The following is a 20,065-nucleotide window of genomic DNA, read 5'->3' on the forward strand; positions in this document are numbered from 1 at the left end:
CACAAAAAGGTAGAATATGTTTATAAATATAAAGTCCTACCTTTGTCAAAAGCATTTTTAAGCATATATTTATTGAACACGTTTTTGATTTTCAAAATGTTTTTTTTATTTTTATGTTAGACAGTAGACATTGTTTTAGAATAATTCCAACAAAAAGTTTAGGGAGCTCCCAGAGGCATTAAATATTTAAAATATTTAATGAAAACTTATTCCCAATTAATTTTTACAGTAAAATGTTTTCCAATATTTCTAAATAATTTAAATAAATAAACTTGCACTTACCTTTTTCTAATTTCAAACAAAAATAAATGGAGCAGAGTGTCCAAAAAAATAACTGAAAATTTAAATGAATAGTTACATTTCAATTGATCTATTATCAACCTTCAGATTTATTTTTATTTTTTTTCTATGCTGAAGGAAAATTGTATATTGGTCTTTCTTTAAAATGATGCCATTGTTTTTTGGGTAACATTTTACACATCAAAAGAAGTAATGGTAGCGTTATTAAGTGACTACTCAAGAGTTGCGTACTTGCAACCATAAAAAACTGATATGAAGTCAGAAATCAAGGAAGGTTGGTGGTGTTATCTTAAAATCTGCTTTTAATTTAATCATGCTGTTTACCTGGTATCGGGATGAAGGGGATGCTCTCATTGGCCACCACCCGAGGAGAGCTGCTCTCCTCAACATAGAAGTGAGCGGTCTGGAAAAACCTCCTGCAGAGACAAAAGAAGAGAGACGAAGAGAGTCAACAACGTCTAAATATTGCCATGAATGACACACAAAATGCACCCCGTCGGACATGACACGGCAATTTTGCCAAGAGACTACAGGTAACATGTAAACAGCTACGAACTGTCTCCTCAGGGACAAAATGTGCCGCATTCAAAACATCCACTCTGCTTTGAAACCAACATAATAGGAGCACATTGGAGAACAAAGTGCATGCGTTGAAAACAGCCATGCTGCGAAAAAAGTTATTTAATATTAAGAGTCTGCAAGCTCATCCATTTAGGAAACATACATCCAATTTTCCAAAGCATCTCGTAAAAAATGATAAATGTGTTAATTATATTTGGAGCTTCAGCAAATTAATCTTCGACAATGAATTGCGCGTGCATTCAGAAAGTCCTGCACAATGGATAGAAATGAATGGATGGTGAGGGGGAAAACAATTTGGATTTATGGAAGCCCTTCAAAGACACAAAGTAGAGTTCTCATTGACAGTGTTCACTAATAGCTAAACATACAAAGAGCAGATTGCCACTAAAAAGTTGACCCAGGTGTGATCCTACCTGTACTTGCGGAGAAGGGTGCAGATGCTAGCCATTCTTTACAGACAACCCAAAGAAAAAGAGGGACAAAGGTATGGAAAGAGAGGGATGGAGCGAAGGAATGGTGAGGGGGAGGGTGGGCTAACAAATAGTGAGGGGGGGGGGGTGAGGAGGGCGCCTTCCTAGCTTGCGTCACAGCCTCCAAATTCCAATCAATCTCCCGGCGGGCGCAGATGCGTTGCGGCTAACTAACCAGCGAGGTCCGCGCATCCTCCACACCTCGCGCCTCCCGACAGCGCGCTTTGCGGGAACACAAACGTGGCTTTTCTGAAAAGGATGACAGCCGAAGAAAGAAGAATGGGAGAGCGAGGCGTCGACACGGACGCGGCGAGATGCCGGCAACCGTACGGGATTCGTTTGCGGCCTCAAACATCTGCGAGCTTTCAACAAACAGCTCGAGCCTCACAGGCGTCCAGATGTGTGCTGCAATTAAGCTCGTTGGGAGTTCTGCTCGTGACCTTAACTTTGACAAGCGAGGAGGAGCAAACACATCAGACAAATACTCCCACAGACGGGCTCACTCATGTCATCTCTTTCACCAAAAACCAACACGAATTGGAGGAATTGCGGTATTTTGTTGTTAATGAGCGTGGAAAGCTAACGAGCAAGGACCGGCTCAAACTGAGTAAAAAGTGCACAAATGGTTTGATTTCATCTTTCATCATGGTCACGTCCCCAAGGGAACTGACATTGTCTGAACTGCGAGTTGTCATAACAACCGCCGGGACGGTCAGCTCTCTGCAAGCCTCTTTTTCATCAAAGTCTTCTGATGCCAAAATCTGTCACCTGTTACGGAAACAAGACGTTCAATAGGAAAGTCAATTTAGCTTTATCGGCTCACTTCAACGGAGTTCAGGTAAAGTGGAAGAAAAAAAGAAGAAAGAAAATTGTCGGACCAATTCATCAGCCAGCCAAGATCAAAACATTTGTAATTCCACAAGCAATCCTCAGATGAGCAATGCAACTTGTCCGTGGAATTGACCTGGATGTCATTATTTTACACATAACCTAAAGTAACGGTTTGCTTAAAAAAAAAAAAAAACTAACATAAATCAAACAAAAACACGCTAAATACGACATATGACAAGGATTAACGTCCTTATAACTTCATTAATTGCGCCACACAATGCATTTTGGGAACATTATATATGCAAAACAGGTAGATATAACATGCCTGGAACTCATACGGGCAAAGTGTTGCCGCGTTCGTGTTATTTTTTTGGGAACAATAAATTTACAGTTGAATCCCACAATTTAAGGCTTGCCCGCAAATAGCAAAAATCTGCGTATAATTGACATCAGTTATTTTGAAGTCCTATAACATGATTCTATCGATCCGGCGCACGTTATATATTTTCCTCCATGTGGCCCCTGAACTAACATGAGTTTGACACCCGTCTTATAGCGTTACTCCTTTCCTACATAGGTTTTTATTCAAGCAGTCATTAGGCAGTTTTATTCTGATGGATGGCAAAAATGTTGTCTTCTTTTAATATTTGCAGCACTTCCGGTTTACCCGCTGCGCTTCCCGCCCACCCCGCGCCTGTTCAGAAAGTGTGCGCACAGATATGCGCCATGGAAACTTTCTGAATGATTGCGCAATATCAATTCTGACACCTCCGTATCGATACGGCCCGCAAGCATATATTCCCGTGTGGACTTTTTCAGCACATCCCTAGTACAGACGTTACAATCTATTTAATATTTCCATTAAAGTGTGAAGCTGCACAGTGGAAAGCAGACATTGCTTTTCCTTGAATAGTTTTTGGCAGTTGAGTTGAACTGCATGTTATCTTTGTTTTGGCTGTCTACCACACACTAGGGAATTTGCATTTAAATATAGTGTCTCCTATTTTTATTTATTTATTAAAGAAGGTTGTTCCAGTTGAGATCTCAAGTTCTATTATACATACCCAAAAAGCGAACATATAAATAAATAAATAAAACTTGTGACCTGTGCACAGCATATATATATATATAAAAAAAAAATATCCTCAGCAGGCAAAAATGTATTCTAATCCACGGAGAAATTTCTCATCTACTTATTCATTACAACTCTTTAATAGGGCAAAAAGTCATTTTGATTACCAGATTCATCAATAGAATAATTATGAGAATACCTAATTAAAATACTACAGATAAAATAATAACGCAGAATCTTTAGGGGGATAAATAAATATGAATGAGGCCAGCTGAGGAAATAGCCAGTAGTGGTATTCGTAACTCATTAACTATCCCGCTTGTGCCAGTGGCTTGGCCTGTGTAATTACTGGAAGTTCACTTGCGTGGCTGGAAATTAGCCGAGCAGATGAAAAGACAGCTGGGGCTGCAGTACCGCGGGGCCTTCAGGTCTCCTGCCTCAAGCCTCAAGCCTCGCACGGTGACGGCCTTCATTGTGCAGCGTGACGGCACACAAAGGAATCATCACATAAATGAAAGCACTAATGACAGTTGGGGCGTTTTGAACAAGAAAGGTCGCAATGAGTCTAACAGGGGGGGAAAAAAATAAATTAATAAATCAAGAAATACAGGTCGCGTGGCGCTCGGGGTGGCAGGGTGTGATCATATCCCCCGAAATGGTGGGAGCGAATAAGTGGATGACTCCCAAGAGGGCGAAAAGCCCGTCATTCCTGCAGGGGGTGATGCTGTGCATTCTTGCACCCTCATGCAAGCACCATCTTTGTTCAAACTTGTCACTGTGGCGTTCGCAATATGGCCCTTCGTCTCGTACAAAGTCTCACCTCCAGTAGACCATTACGATGAGCAGCATGATGAGGCACAGCAGGGTCAGAGCAGACACGACCACCAAAGGGACAATCCACACCATCCTGCCCATGCCGGGGTGAGGCGTTCGGGTCACGTTGGACAACGGAGTCTTTTCTGGAGCGATACATAAATACAAATTCATTGACAAGTGTACAGTATGAAGCAATAGCATTTCAAATGACAAGTTTTACATTTTGCTGGCAGCGGACCAAAACCTTGTACCTCCAAAATAGTTACTTTTCAGGAGACCCCAAAAATTGTCATGTTCAACCACTAACATTGCATCCTCAAGAGAGAGTAAGCCATTTTCAACACTTTAGATCGCTCAATTATTGTACATGTAAAAATAACACGCATGTGTGGATCAACCAATAGTATAGTTTTATTTTTTTGGACTAAATTGTGACTTATGAGGTGTCGGCCAAATGTCAGCGATTTGCATCCTGACTCTACACAGGCTAAAATTGTCTTTATGTGTAATCGTTAATGATGATATCCAAATGCCAAAATGGCAGGTCACTAGAGATGATTGTTTTTAACATTCATTATTGCAGTAATATTACCATTTAAAAAAAGGCTATTTCAATTCTTATTTATTTTTATTATTAAAAATTTGAATTTTTTTAATTTAAAATTTTATTTATTTCTTTAGTGTATTAATTGTTTACATTTACTTAATTTTATTTTTTATTGCAGTAATATTACTACTTAAGAAAGGCCATTTTAATGTACTGCATTTGCCCCCCTCATAAAATTACAATTTAATAGTGCTGTCAAAGTTAAAGCGTTAACTGATTAATTAATCACAAAAAATGATCACATTAATCATAAATAAACGCAGATTAATTGCACTATTAATTTTGATGGTCCTTTAGCGTGACAGCGGATGGCTACGTTTAAGGTAGCACAGGTTGTGTTTTAGCAATAAACATAACTACATGCATTAAATTAAAGCATTTAATAAATGTTTGCGAATCACATTTAGAATATTTGTTCATGTCAAAATATTGGGGTCTTTTTTTCCTTTTTAAATTATGCAAGTAATGAACTGATTAGAAAAAGAGGAGTATGAGCGTGTGCAGTGTGCTCAAAAAATGTTGAAGACGTCCTCATATAACATTAAATGTCAAAAGATTGAACACATAATTAGTGCGCTCTTCAAATTTGGTGGGGAAAAATGTTGATTAAAAAAGCCTTTTTTTTTTAATTAAGCGCTTAATCGTGATGAATGAAAATTCTAAGATGTGATTAATCTGATGAAAAAATGTAATTACAATTTAATTGACTTTCCAACTATACAATTTTTTTGCTCATAATTTGACTCTCCCTCAGATGCATACTTATTTTGCATATTTCATAATTTATTCTTATTTAGGAAACCCACAAAATTACTATTTACTATAATTGTGCACATAAAGCCCTTATAATATTTGTATGAAATTAATGTTGTATATTAGCTGCTTCAATATTCTTTGATTTTTAAATAAAAAAATTAAATTGTACTTCCTGTAATTCAAATGTGAAATTCTGCTTCCTGCTTGCTACCTCAATTTAAATTCAAATTCAAGAATTGAATTGGCGTTCACGGTTCATTTACAATCCAATCCTGAACTTTGTCCAGCTCTGATTCTCATTCTAATGAGTTAATTTTCCTAACTATACATTCTTTAATTTGACATTTTTCCACAGATGTACAAAACACAGTGTAGAAAGATTCCTGTGACACTATACTAACTCATTTGTAAAGCTCGGCATGCTACCTCCTGTAAGATAAAAACGAAACAATAAGATCGAAATCAGCTTTCTCGAAGCAAACTCTTTAAAAAAAAAAACAAGCCCAAGGGAAAACCTTGAGGCACAAGCGTCTGCCCTCGGGTGTTGTTCATATACAAAAGCCCACAGCAGAGTTTGAATCAAGATTTGTTATGCTAAAGCAGTTTGTGAAAGTTCACACTTTGTGATCTGAAGAGAAAATCTGCCTCACCGGTATGGATGCTGAATGGCCAAAGACTCTTGCCATCAGCGCCGATCTTTGGTGAGAGCGTGGAGCTTTGCGGAATCTGCATCTCGGCGCTGCCGTTCCGTGGCTCCTGAGTGGTGACTGCATTGATGCGCGTGAGGTTGTCCTGCGGGGGGGTCGGCTGGCCGTCCACCGTGCTCGCAGAAGTGCCGCTGTGGACCGTGGCCTTCTCTTTGGCTGTGGACGCAGGAGTCGGGAGGACGGACTCTTTGGCCACGGTGCTGTTGGCTTGCGTTTCCTCATAGGTGGGTGTCGTCTTGTTCTTTTTCTTCTTCTCCGCGCCCCCGTCCTCCTGCTCCCCCTCTCCGTCCCCCTCGTCGTCTTCCTCCTCCTCGCCCTTGGGCGCGGCCTGGTTCTCCTCGGCGGGAGATTCGGTCTCGGAGGCCTGCGCCACCGCCTGCTCCGTGCTGGGCTTTGCGGGCGGGGTGGGCGAGCGAGGGGTGCTGTGGGTGGCTTCGGGTGCCCGCGTTGGCCAAACAGAACTGGGCAACGAAGAGATGACCCCCCCGCTGACACCCAAGCCTGCCAGGAAGGTGCTCGTCACCACCGATGCGACCGTGGCTTGGCTGCCACTCGAGGAGGGGCCCAGGCCTGTTGCCATGGAGACAATGGAGAAGTGGATGCCGGATGATGTCCACGTTGAAGAACCGGAGCTTATGGGAGCCATGTCTGCTGATGATACTGGAGATACTGTAGGCTGAGAGAGGCCAGAGGATGTGAGGTTACCTCAAGGCATGCTGTGAGACACGTGCACTGCCACCTAGTGGTCAACTTACCATCCCAGTTTTCACGATACGAGAACCTTCAAATATTCTTGTGGTATTGGCTGGGATACGAATGAGAGAAAAAAATGTGATGACAAAAAGTATTGATACAAATTAGGGATGTGCAATACCACATTTTTTTTCAGACCGATGCCAGTGCAAGTACTCAAATATTGCGCCATCACGGATACCAAGTACCGATACCACTAGTACTTTACATAAAATGTCCCCCCAAAAAACAATGACATATAATTTGAAAGAAAGATTTAGATATTACTAGATGTTAGGGGTGTGAATTGCCTAGTACCTGCGATTCAATTCGTATCACGATTCATAGGTCACGATTCGATTAGATTAATCCTGATACAAATCTATAAATTGACCATTGCGATTTTTTTTTAATACTCAAATTTAGAAAATACTAATCAGTCAACTTGTACATGTACAGTGTAAGATTTGTATGAACATTTATTTATTTATCTGAAAATTCAGGTTGCAGTCTGTTTCATGTTTGAACAGCACTGAAATAAAATATTAAGGCTTAATGTTCCATTAATATAACATTCTTCCATGCCTAATGTGTGAATCCTAACCCTAAGTAAGATGTTTTGTTGAATATTCCCATAAAAAATTGATGTTTAAAAATCGATTCGGCCGCATATTGAATCGATTCGAGAATTGCGCGCTGTAATATCGCGATATATTGCCGAATCGATCTACTAGATATTCATGAAATTAATACCAATTTATATTCGTCCGATACCTTGAAATTAGGCTGGGTATCGGCCCGATACCGATACCTAGTGTCAGTACTTGCCCATCCCTAATACAAATGGCACTAATCAAATACACGATTTAATAAAATATGTATATAATGTACATTTCACAGCGAGTGTTACTCTGATTGATCAGTCATCGATCGTGATGGGCTGACTTCCATGGCAAAAAATAAAATAATAATAATAATAATAGTTAATTTGGATAGAATGTATAATCAAAAAAATAATTGGCACATGATATAATCTATTAGTGAGCAACTCTGAAATTGAAAAATGTGCAGCTAATGCATGTGATCAGAATCGGTATTGATCGATCTCTCTCGGGTATCGGCAGCACAAAACCCTGAACATCCCGAGTTTAAACTGCAAATATATCCTAAACTAATATCCCATCATATGCATTCAATATCATTTCAAATGTATCTTACAACATTACCCTTAAAAATAAATGGTCAACAAATTGCTCTCAGTCGAGACGATCACTTTATGAGTTATTGCTGTGCTCCTTTTTCTATTTAGAGCTTCGACAACATCTTCTGGCAAAAGCAAATAGGTGAATTTTTCAAATGTCAACTTTGAACAAGCAGGTTGGATCGCCGTACCTCTGAAGAGTAGCGTTTGGCTAAAGTCGCTACGCAGGTCATGCTGACATATCGCCTGCACTCTGAACAGGTATAGGACATCTGGGGACACGTTAGTGATAACCGCTTTCTGCAAGAAAACAAACAAAACACGCATGTAAGGCTCATGATCACATTGGATATCCGATCAATACATTTAATTGCTCCACATAGTCTATCCACTCAATTATTTGACTTGCGTGTCTACCACTGGAGAGCTGGAGGCACTTTAAAAAAGGCAGCTGCTTGTATTTCTCAAAGACAATTCAGATAAAAGGTGTACAGATATAGAAACTCAGACTTGAAATGAATATTAAGAGCGTATAATAAGAAGGACTGACAGCCGCGGGGGAACTTGAGAGAGTGCTCTCAGTTAAGTGACAGCATTAATGTATCTGTGGCGTGCCACGGCGCTGACAGCCGAATTAAGCGTCTGTGCTATAAATGTACAATCACATGAAATTAATTAAAGCCAATGAAAGCAAGGAGACAATCCACTGAAATCCCTTTAAAAAAACAAAAAAAACAACAGACAACTTGGAGGTTGTTCTGCAGGCAAAGCTGCAGAAAAAGTTCAATACAAGTTGTAAAAAATAATAAAAGTCTTCATATCAGGAAAGTGTGCTCCAGTTTATCACCGCAATCTGTTCCGTATTCTCCCTCTTGCAAGTTCCCGGAAAATACTGTCCCATGTGTTTTCGCAACATGACAGAAATATATTTCATGATATACATTTCAAAGATTGTTTTGTAGTTACAGTAATCTGACTTGCTCGTTGAAAGACTTCAACTAATTGGAACGAGATGTTTCCCACAGACTCAAACTAGCGGGCAAGTACGGAAGCGTATTGCATTAAAAAACATGTTTTTCTGACTCATTTTTTGGGGGAGCTTTGTTTTTTGGAGTATTTTATTTTTCTGTTTTATTGAATATATATATTTTTTAATTTCGGTTTTAAAAAAAATATTTCCCTCTGTTTTTCTAAATAATTTAGTTTCTGTTTTTCCTGAGTAATTTTTCCTTGTTTTATAAAATAATTATTTTTCTGTTTTTCTGTATATTTTTTGGTCAGTTTTTCTGAATATTTTTTTTAAGGGGTTTTCCTCAGAGAAAACATGACTATCTTATTGCATATGGAGGTATGCGGGAAAGTGTACACTTCAAGAGTCTGCAACAAGTCACTTGAAGTTCAGAGGTAAAAAAAAAATAATACTCCAAAACACAGAGCTGGTGTTGTTTAAAAAAAAAATTCCCTGTTTTTTTTAATTTATATTTTCCCCGCTGTTTTTCTGAGTAATTTTTCCTCCTATTTTTCTGAATCATTTTTTTCGGAATATGTTTTTTGGCAGTAAAAAAAATAAAAATCATTATAACAGGAAAAAAATATTCAGAAAAACAAACCTCAACAAATTTTCAAGTGAATGCAATACGCTTCCGTAGGAAAGTCATCCCCCCCCACCCGCCCCCGATCCACTCTGCGAACAAGCTGGGGGGTCAGCGGGCTTTAAAGGAAGGCGCAGCTGGTTGTTGGATTCCAACAAAATCAAGACGGCGCGAGCCGAGAGCGGAATATTTAGCGTGTGCAAGAACATGCCTGTAGGTAGAAGCCCCGCAGGAGAGATTTCTGTGGAGACGTTAAATGTTGGAAAGACAAAAGAATGATGTGGAGTTAAGAGTGAACAAGATGAGTGGGGCTGCAAGCCGTACCGGGGGCTTGCACATTATACTAAAAGCCAAGACGCTGCACTTAAGCAAGACTGATGGAGACAAGAGCGGAGAGGTTTGACTAATTTCACACATCACTTTTGACAGATCATTTTTATTTGATTTGATACTTTTCTCTCATTCTCTTATAATCCTTGTATATACTGAATATGGTATAATATCCTTTCATTATATTTAAGCACTTTTTCCATCATTGCCGTTACCTTTACCAACTGGCACGGGTAAACCACTTCCTCTTTTTTATAATTAGGCCATCTTGTTCCATTCCCTCTAAAATTCAATTTTTGAATAGATATAAATAACGAGAGAAAAAGATAAGTCATTTCAAAACCTTTTCCTCCATTAGTGTGACCTGTGACCTGAACAACTCAATTGAAAAAAGAAGAAGAAATCTTTAAGAGAGGTGAAGTGGAAAAACAAGTGGTTGCGTAAGTGCGCACACTCTCATAAGTGAGGATGTGCTCAGAATTAACCAGTCAAATTCAAATTTATGTGAAACGGGAAGCAGCGCACAACTGCCAGCATTTAATAATAAATAATAATAGAACACCACACAGTGAAATGTGATAGCGGTCAGTGGTATTACAATTTCAGTTGGAAATGAGTGTGGCCTTATTCAAGGTCGAGGGAATTATGAACAGTTCTGTGGGGTGATTTGTCATCTAAAATGACTGACGTAAAAATGTTCACTTATTTATGTTTTAATTTGTAACAAAAACAAAAGATGCAGTTGACAGGGTTAGCCACCATCTCTCAAATTTGCATAGTAGCCTGAAGTTTTAAATTGATTTTTTATCTTATTCTTAAAAACGGCCAATGTCAATATTTGTCAAAATGCCAAATATTGGCGCCGATAATCGACCCGGCCAATAGTCGGTCGATCCTTAGTACTAGACTTTACACTGATCTGATTGTCTGGATCAGGATTGGTCGATATTCTGCATTTTATGCAAAATCGGTGATCGGCTGTAATGTAGGGGCGTCAGGCGATTACAATTTATAATCGTAATTAATCGCATGACTTTACTAGTTATTTCACGATTAATCACAGATTTTATGTCTGTTCTAATACAATAAAAACAATCTAGGTTTTCATACTCTTGTTAAAAAAAGTGGTGAAATATGTTAAACTAATAGAAATAGTTCAAATGAATTTTTGACGTCTATAGCCGTCATTGGCAGTGAATGAGTTAAAATAAAATAAAACTTTAAACAACTCAAAATTAGTATTCATATTCTTTTATTTTTGTTTACGATTATGCTAAATTTGTAATTGTGGAGTGTAATAATTTAATTTTGATATATTGCCCAGCCCTACAAGTACCTTTCTGAAAAGTCCCTTCATGTGTCTGGTTGCACAATTCAAAGTTGCTTTTGACCGACTCCTACACCTCACCGCCTTTGACCTTCATATTCAGGCTAGGCTAGAACATAAGATTGTGATGCAAGCCCACTCTCGGGTCCAACATTTTGGATGAATACACTTTTTGCCATCTTGTAGAAAGTCATTCCAGAAGAGAGAAGTTGACATAAGAGAAAATCCATCTTATATTCCTTTTTTTTTTTTCTTAGTTTCATTGGCCATTCTAAATGTTAAATACAACTGATGGAAATGTAATAGATCATACTAAAAAGGGAGAGCCCAGGTGGACATAGACATGCATTATGGATAAATGTGTCAGCGAATGTGACAGGCCTGTGCGTCTCCTCACCCAAACTTGAGTGACAGATTGGGAGGCAGGGGGGTGAGGCGGGTAGGTGGCGGTCTGGGTTTTGATATCAACCGGGCGGCTACATGCGGAGCTCTTCATAACCTGTCACCTCTTACATTCACACTGACTGATCTTGTTAGTAACATCCATGTTGCAAAAAATCCATGGAGATGACTTTTTCTCGCGCCGAGATGTCAGCTGTGCGTTACGGAAAGGGCGCTCACCATGCTTTGATCTCCCGTCTTGGTGAAGGTCTCTTCATCAGCGACGTCGCGCTTCACCCAGCTGTAGGACACCATGTAGCTGGTGATGGGCGGGTGGTACACGGTCAGGGGGCGTTCCCAGCTCACCATCAGGGCCGTCTGGTTCAGCGGTTGGATCTTCATTCTCACTGGGGCGCTGCTGCACACTGCGCGGGGGAGGGGGGGGAGAAAGATTTCAGCATCTTCCATGCAGAGTGAAGATGAAAGGCACGGGGGGGTCTGAATCGCAACTGTATGCACCAACAATACAAGAGCTCCATTGTTACCGTGAAAAATCTCTTAGAGGATTCTGGTAGGGGAGGGGTGGGGAGGGGAGGGGAGCATGCACAGCAACCTCAAGGTGGCAGTACAGGCTGCGCTGTCGATGCGAGGAGAGCGCCGGCTGCCACTTTGACAATCTGGACATTCTTGCCAAGCAGGAAATAACGTCAACTAATCATGAGGATTTGGGACAAATTGAGATTGTCACAATCAAAGAGAACAGTGCAAAAAAAAAAGAAAAAAAAAAAAGATGAAATACAACATGGCCTATATACGGTATATACTGTATACTGTCCATAAATGCATACAGGGTGTTTCATATCTTACAGAACTGGCAAGTGTATCAGGATAAAAAACAGTCTAGTCTGCCAGTCCATTGCTAAGCCTCAAATCGAAGCTTTTACTTTTTGCCTAAAATGCCGTTTGCACTGATTTCATTGCTATCACTGCGAATGCTATTCACTGGAAAGGAGATGATGACTGATCAAATTGAGTTGTGATTTTGGATAGGATTTTTAAAGTGCTTGGCAAGAAATGGAATATCATTTTGTGAAATAGGGATGGGCCAGGTATCAATTAGTGTTGCTCCGATACCGCTTTTTGACCCTCGATGCCGATTCCGATACCCAGTTTTGCAGTATCGGCCGATACCGTATCGATACCTAGTTATTTTTTTCCCAACATGAAAAAGCTGCTCTGCCATTGGTTCAGAGCATTCAAGGGCTAATAAGATATCTTGGCTCGGCATGCAGTGAACACGTCACACATCAGTGAACAAGCAAGACACAAGATGCTGCCTCCAAAGTCCAATATAAGCAAAGGAAATAATGGCATCGGCATGTTACTTGTTAGTAATTGCCGATGCCAATGCCAATGCCATTGTTTTAATGCAGTATATATATCGGGCCCCCTGCCGATACCGGTATCAAAACAACACAGAGTTGCCCTCTTGTGACCGTTTTAAAATCAGGAACTTCAATTAAGAAATTAGAATAATAGAAAAGTGCCATTAATTTCATGCAATTTTAAGGAAAACGCTATATTGGTCTTTCTTTAAAATTATTAGGGTTTTTGTATTAGTGGTATCTGTACTTGGTATTTGTATCGGTGGCTACTCAAGAGTTGGGTACTCGTGCTGATATCGGTCTGTGAAAAAAAAAAAAGTAGTATCGTACCTTGCTACCATGTAACTAACTGCTTACAGCTTGAACATGTGTGAAAAAGTCAATTCAACTTTTTTTTATGTTTGTGTTGTAATTAGTGTTGTTCCGATACCGATAACCAGTTTTGCAGTATCGGCCGATACCTTTTTTTTTTTTTAATGAAAAAGCTGTCCTACCATTGGTTCAGAGCATTCAAGGGCCAATAAGATAGTGAACAGTAAACACGTCACACATCAACGAATGTTGATGCTGCATCCAAAGTCCTATATTAGCGTCGGAAATAATAGTATCGGCATGCCAATACCACTGTTTTAATACAGTATCGGGGCCTCTCCCGGTATCGGAACAACACTAGTTGCAATTTTTGTTACAAAAACTTCAGATCAACAACTTTTGGGGAATATAAGCTGAGTATTCATATCTTCAACAATTATTGAGATATAAGGTAACATAAAATGACAGACTTATGAAACACACTGTATACACGCATACACTACACACATATATGAATAATAGTCAGAGAGCAAATCTTCGGGGGGTGGGGGGGGCACCGAAATTCGGTCAGTGTTGATGAAGTGTGACAGCGTGTGAATTGTATTTGAACCCGTCGTATGTTGTGTGTCGGGAGCTTAATGTTTAATGAAAGAAGAAGGCCTCATCATGTTTTGAAGTCTTCGGCTTTCTGGAAATCATTATTGAGCATATCTGCTGCAGAATGGAAAAAAGTCACCTGTATTTTGACAGCTATTGATGGCTGTTTCATTTGGAATCATTTTAGAATTGTCTTTTAAGTTTTTGCTCATACAGTAATATTAGGTCCTAAATATGACAATTTTGTAAGGATGTTCGATATCGGATATCGGTAATGGCTCATCTTTACTATTTTGCATGGCTCTCAATAAAATTGCAACTTGAACATCTTTTTTGGCTTTAAAAGTTGAAGCGATTTAGCCAAGCTGTGCTCTGCCGCTCGCCATTGTCAACCAAACACTATTGTGTTCAAATAAATACGCCACGACAGCACCTCCACCTCCACACACGCACGCACACGCATAACCTTGACAGCCGTCACCGCTGATGATAAAGCATCCACAGTTTCGACTCTCAATATACATTCTTCTATTGCAGCCAAAAGAAAAAGGAAATCCGAGCAAGCTAACCAGAAAAAGAGTCAGCTGAAGCTGCCGGTTAGGTGGCGCAGGTGAAAATGAAAGAACGTTGGGCCACATTCATTCTACACAACTGACCCAACGCCACAAAAGCAATTTCACAACTTAATTTGCGTGCCTCGATTTTAGCTGCGCCACATATTTAAAAAACGCTGGCTGATTGGCCTCGTTAGAGAGCTCCAACTTCATCACGACCATTCCCAATCAATTTTCTCCGACAACACCGCTTTACCGACTTTCTCATTAATCTACAGCCGTCCTGCACTCAAGGCGGCTTCTTCTTATTTTTGGTTCTATGGAAGAAAGAAAAGAAAAAAGGAAAGAAAAAAAAAACGCTCCACAAATGCCAGATGTACATTGAAGAAAGGGAGATGAAGGCACAGAAAATACTGTATATATTGTGTGACAAACAAGACTGCCACAGGGAGTGCATGCTCACAAAATAACGCAAAGCCCCCCCCCCCCCCCCCCCCCCCAAAAGGCTTTCAGGCGATGGCCAATCAGAAGAAAGTGGGCTTCGGGGATGGAAGCCTTACACAGACACAAGCCAAAGGGGTGAACAGAGGGGCAACTGGTAGAACTAAAATGATTTTTAAAGTGACAGTGGAGTCCCTGAATGTAAATTCAGAGCTGGAAATAAGTACAAACATTTTCTGGAGGTACGGCACAGTCAATACAACAGAAATATGGACAACAACAATGCACACTTCTGCAAAAGATGCAGACAATAACACAACTACGCCCTCCACTACAATCCCTGATATTATTATTAACAACTGTGATATACAGTATGGATGTCAATATGAGACATCTCACACACACTCCATTATTGATTTGATGGAATCATATTGTCCACTGTCAATAGTTTTTACTTTAACAAAGTTATACACACACTACTGATCGATTTATCTCCAGATCCTACACAAGGTTAGCCGACAAGCTTTTTTTAATAAGTCATATGAATGATAATTTTTAGCTGAAATCCACAAAGGGTACATGCAGTCTTCACAAAATGGGTGTTTACTTCTCATTTGGCTTTTAAAGGGACAGTCAGTGAGCCCTAGCGCCATCTAGTGGTAAACTAATCATTCATTTAAAAACAAAACAAAACGACTCTTTATGTCAATAGTATACAATTTTTTTTTTTTTAATATAATCATAGGTCTATTAATCACTAATTATATTACATGGCTGTAGTCTCACTTTACTAGAGCTGCCATGTTTCGCCGCCATCTTCCTGCTACTTCGTGAATGTAGTTAGCCCAGGTGGCGCTTGCATCGCGCGTCGGACCCAACGGGTCGACCGTAGCTCACCTTCCACAGCTGGGGCCTGCAGGTGGTTCGTCACTAACTCCCGTGATTGGGGGCCCGTCACTTGTCACCTTCTGCTTTGCTCTCGCGAGCTTTTACCAGCTTTTTAAAAAAGTTGTATTTGACTGGCTCCTCCCACTATCCGTTCTTGTTAGCTGCTCCAGCTAATTGCGGCTTGAGCCCCCGTCACGTGCGTGCTCTCCTGCTCGCTTCCAATGCTATTCTTAGGCCACTCGATTGCGCTAAGGACGACACACTGGTTCTTTTTAACTATAATTGCTACAGTGTCAAATGTGAACAATTCAAACGATGTGTGGAGGAAACAAACACTAGCAAACCTCAAACTGTATTACTTTGACACATTCATTCTACATGCACGGAGGCGCACAGCAGTCATTGTGACACATTAATGCAGGGTACACACACGTGTAATTAATGACATTAAATATGGCCTTGTTGTTCCATTTAGGTGGGCCAGGGCTGCGCGGGGGGTGTGCCGAAATGGCAGTGACACATTGAACAGATGAGAACCCTCCTGAATTTGATCAATTACGCCTGTGTTTACCCTGCTATTACACTGCATGTCAAAAATGGGTGTTGAAAAATGGCCAATTAGGATAACCTTTAAGCGTACATTTGAAATCATTTAAGACAATTAGTATGAAGCCCAAAGTCAAAACAGACAAACAAACTACCATGATCAGCAGCATCTGTATTATAATTTAGTTTTATCTTTTGGATCTTTCTGATGTGTTTGTCTTTGCACGGCACATTAGAAGGAGCTAGTGTTAATTTGATCAGCCTTTTTTAAATTTAGTCTCAGTTTTAGTCCAGTTTCAATCACGCTTGTTAGATTTTAACATAGTCAACCTCATCCTGTTTTTATTTAGTCCATTTTTAGTCGACTATAAATCTAGCATTTTAGTCTTTATTTTAGTCCAATAAAACAATGTTATTGGTCTAGTTTTAGTCAGGACAATCATTTTGTCCCTGTATATATATTTTGATGTTGAACACTATTTCACATGAAATTTTGTCTCATGTTTTTGATGAAAAACAGTTTGACACAATTACAGTATATCAACAAGTGGCTACTATGGCTCCATGTTATGAGCTGGTAAATTAGCCAGCATTAGTTAGCGTTCAGATTAACATTATTGTTGGATTAATGTTACATTATAACTGTAATTAAATTTTTTGTTTACGAAATTATTTTTGTTGAGTTTTCGTTGACGAAATTAACACTAGAAGCAGCCATTTTGCCACTTGACATCAACTGAAAATGACATCACAATTGCTCAGGTAACGACCAATCACGGCTCACCTGTTTTCTGAGATTGGTCATGTGACGGTCACAAGCTGAGCCGTGATTGCTCGTTAACTGAGCCCTGAGCAACGGCGATGTCATTTTCAGTTGACAGAAAGTGGCAAAATGGCCGCCCCCTGAGATGGATAAAAACGGCTGCTTAATTCATATTCCACAAACGCAACAATCAGAATACACCGTTTAGACTAGATGTGCAACATCGGGGGTTCACTGTGTAGCAATTCCTCTGTGCAGAGAGATCCACCGACCTCATTAAATATAAAGTACAAAAAATACAACAAAACAAAAATAGCAATTGTCATTAAGAGTGGATGAAATTGTGAAAATAAATGACACAGCTAATGGCAGTCCAGCTACAGCTGACGCTGCTGCACAGTCGCTCATCGCTCACCTCTCGACGCCTCAGTGCTATGACTGCTCCCGTGAATGTCAGTCAAATCTTTCTGCCAGGCATTCGTCACTGCAGACTTGAAGACTTTCCTGTTATCAAGGTCCTGCAGGGGACGGAAGTTGTTCCTCAGATACTCCACAGACTTGACGTGGTCCTGTTGCTCTGTCGTAAATATGGAGTAGAAGGCCTCCAGCTGCATGGGAAGGGGGAAATAATAAGAATATTTTTCTCCTGTGTGCTTGAGGAGCGCATACACACACCATGCAATTGTATTCACGCCACCAGGCAGAAACACTCACAGCCTCAGCACCAGCAGACACACACGCCTTAATAATTATCATGACCACCTATGGAGTTGTAACTTCTCAATAGGGCAAATTTGCAGCCATTGATTGGCATGACTGATCTGTTAGCGCATGCAATAATGACTACACCGCATAGATAGTGTGGAATCAATGTGGCCGACGCGTGCTTGCAGAGGTGAATTACAGGTTCATAAAAGACCGCGTGCGGCGCTGCAAACATTGCAGCCGTGGTCAATACTGCTGCTGGAGAACAAAATTCCACTGAGCCCCGCACATTTCTACAACACGGAGGACTCTAGAGGATATTAGGCTGGCTAACACAGGAATTATAGCAAAATGTCCGCACAGGGGTTCAGTAAAAAGCGCAGGACATGATTTGGAATGCATTACCTCGCAAAATAAAAACAAGGCAAAAGCAGCCTGGGGTAGTTTAAGGAAGAAGAATACTTTACGGTCATTCACAGCAAGACTAAAGAAATAATACAACGGAAGACGCAAAACTATTTTATACTCTATTTCATTACAACTAGCCTTAGAATAGCATTCCAGCTATCTTTATAAAGTACAATACTGTGGACTGCGGAGTGCTACTTTGATTATTAACACGTCGTTTACAGATGTTTGCCAGCCTAGGGATAGACCAATTATCGGTGCCGATATTTGGAATTTAATGAATATCGGCATTGGCCTTTCTGACAAAACTGAAGGCCAATAAAGCTGGCGAATGCTTGCAAAATAAATTTTAGGTTTTCATCGGGGTTGGTAAAATGTTGCAAAAATCTTCACAGACAGTTTCTAATTTTTGCAAAGAAAATTTGAAAATCAACAAAAAAAACAACAACAAAAAAAAACAACAACAACAACTATTTATTTAAGTTATTCATTTACCTTAGAAAACTTTAGGGAGCTATTTACTTGTTTACTTTTTCACTAAACTTGACACATGCTGCTGACCCTGGAAGCTGCCCGCACTTTTTGTTAGAATTTTAAAACATGCTTAATGATAATAAATATTAATAAAGATTTGTATTTGGACGCTAATATTTTCTCTTTTACTGCAAATGAATATTGGCTCCAAATATCGGTATTGGCCCAGAAAAAAAAAAAAAGCCAACAGTAAATACAACTTTTTTTCAGGCTGAAGTATGATATACAAAATGTTCTCTCAAAAAACAATGACAGATCATTTTAAAAACAGATCTATAAATCCATATACATCATTTTGCCTTAAAATTGCATGAAATCAATGGTAATTTTCCAGTTGAATAATTTCTAGTTCCTAATCACAAAACGGTCACAAGAGGGTGGCTGATCCTATTATCGGTCACCGTCGCAAATACCGATACCTTGAAATAAGGTCTGGTATCATTTCTCGCCTGTCCCTGAACATGTTAAAACATTTCTTTTTGTTGCCATTTTCCGGGTGCTGGAACAGATTAATGGCATGTCCATTCATTTCAAAGGGAAAATATGATTTGAGATCTGAGTGTTTTGAGTTACGAGCATGGTCATGGAATTAAGCCAATGCGCCATGGCTTTGTACATGGCTGTTGTGCAACAAAATGGTCCACTTTTAAAGGATGATAATGAAGTGGAATATTTACCATATAAAAACAAGGCTGAGAATGATAAGGAGCAGCACCGTTCAATTTCCCAACATGAACACAGTTCGAAATTGTGACTCAAGTTGTCCCCTAAGGTTTGTAAAAAAAAATCTGCTCTCCTTTCCCATGCAAAAGACTTGCAGGCGGGACAGACAAAGAAGCGGAAAGATGAGAGGAAGCCTTCGACGGCATCCACTGGCAGCGTGCAAATGGGACCCGGCCGTGCGTGGAGAATAATCCGTCTGGGCAAGCGCGTGCGCTAAACGAACCTGCGAGTGGGACAGATATACGGGCCTGGAGAAGATGATCCACTCCACCACCTTGCTGCAGGGCGGCATGGTCAGAGAGCCGGTGTATCGGTAATAGCTATCCACAGATGACGGCAGAAGGTCCCTCAGGATGAACGACCTGAGGTTGGTCTCCTTTTCTGGGAGCAACACAAGAAGAGCAAAGAGTTGTTTACCAGCCAAAACATCTTATCTTTAATACCATGCACGTCTGGAGTTAAATGCATGCCTATTTTGAGCTGATTTCATCTCACTCGCCCTCAT

The 20,065-nt window shown here is 40.0% G+C and overlaps 1 protein-coding gene across 1 annotated transcript in view; it reads right to left on the bottom strand.

Annotated features, from left to right (window-relative positions):
- Positions 1 to 20,065, bottom strand: part of LOC147167344 (receptor-type tyrosine-protein phosphatase gamma-like) — a 121,594-nt gene that overhangs the window by 15,381 nt on the left and 86,148 nt on the right. Inside the window, exons 7-14 of the mRNA XM_086086615.1 lie at positions 19,784 to 19,941; positions 17,606 to 17,798; positions 11,945 to 12,129; positions 8,266 to 8,374; positions 6,897 to 6,946; positions 6,085 to 6,817; positions 4,076 to 4,214; positions 625 to 716 (exon numbers count right to left, since the gene is read on the bottom strand). Coding sequence (XP_085942741.1) covers positions 625 to 716; positions 4,076 to 4,214; positions 6,085 to 6,817; positions 6,897 to 6,946; positions 8,266 to 8,374; positions 11,945 to 12,129; positions 17,606 to 17,798; positions 19,784 to 19,941 — 1,659 coding nt within the window. The remainder of the gene's footprint in view (positions 1 to 624; positions 717 to 4,075; positions 4,215 to 6,084; positions 6,818 to 6,896; positions 6,947 to 8,265; positions 8,375 to 11,944; positions 12,130 to 17,605; positions 17,799 to 19,783; positions 19,942 to 20,065) is intronic.

The sequence above is a fragment of the Leptonotus elevatus genome, chromosome 10 (genome assembly GCF_054856555.1).
Source record: "Leptonotus elevatus isolate MCC_2025b chromosome 10, RoL_Lele_1.0, whole genome shotgun sequence".
In the NCBI taxonomy this organism is placed as follows: domain Eukaryota; kingdom Metazoa; phylum Chordata; class Actinopteri; order Syngnathiformes; family Syngnathidae; genus Leptonotus; species Leptonotus elevatus.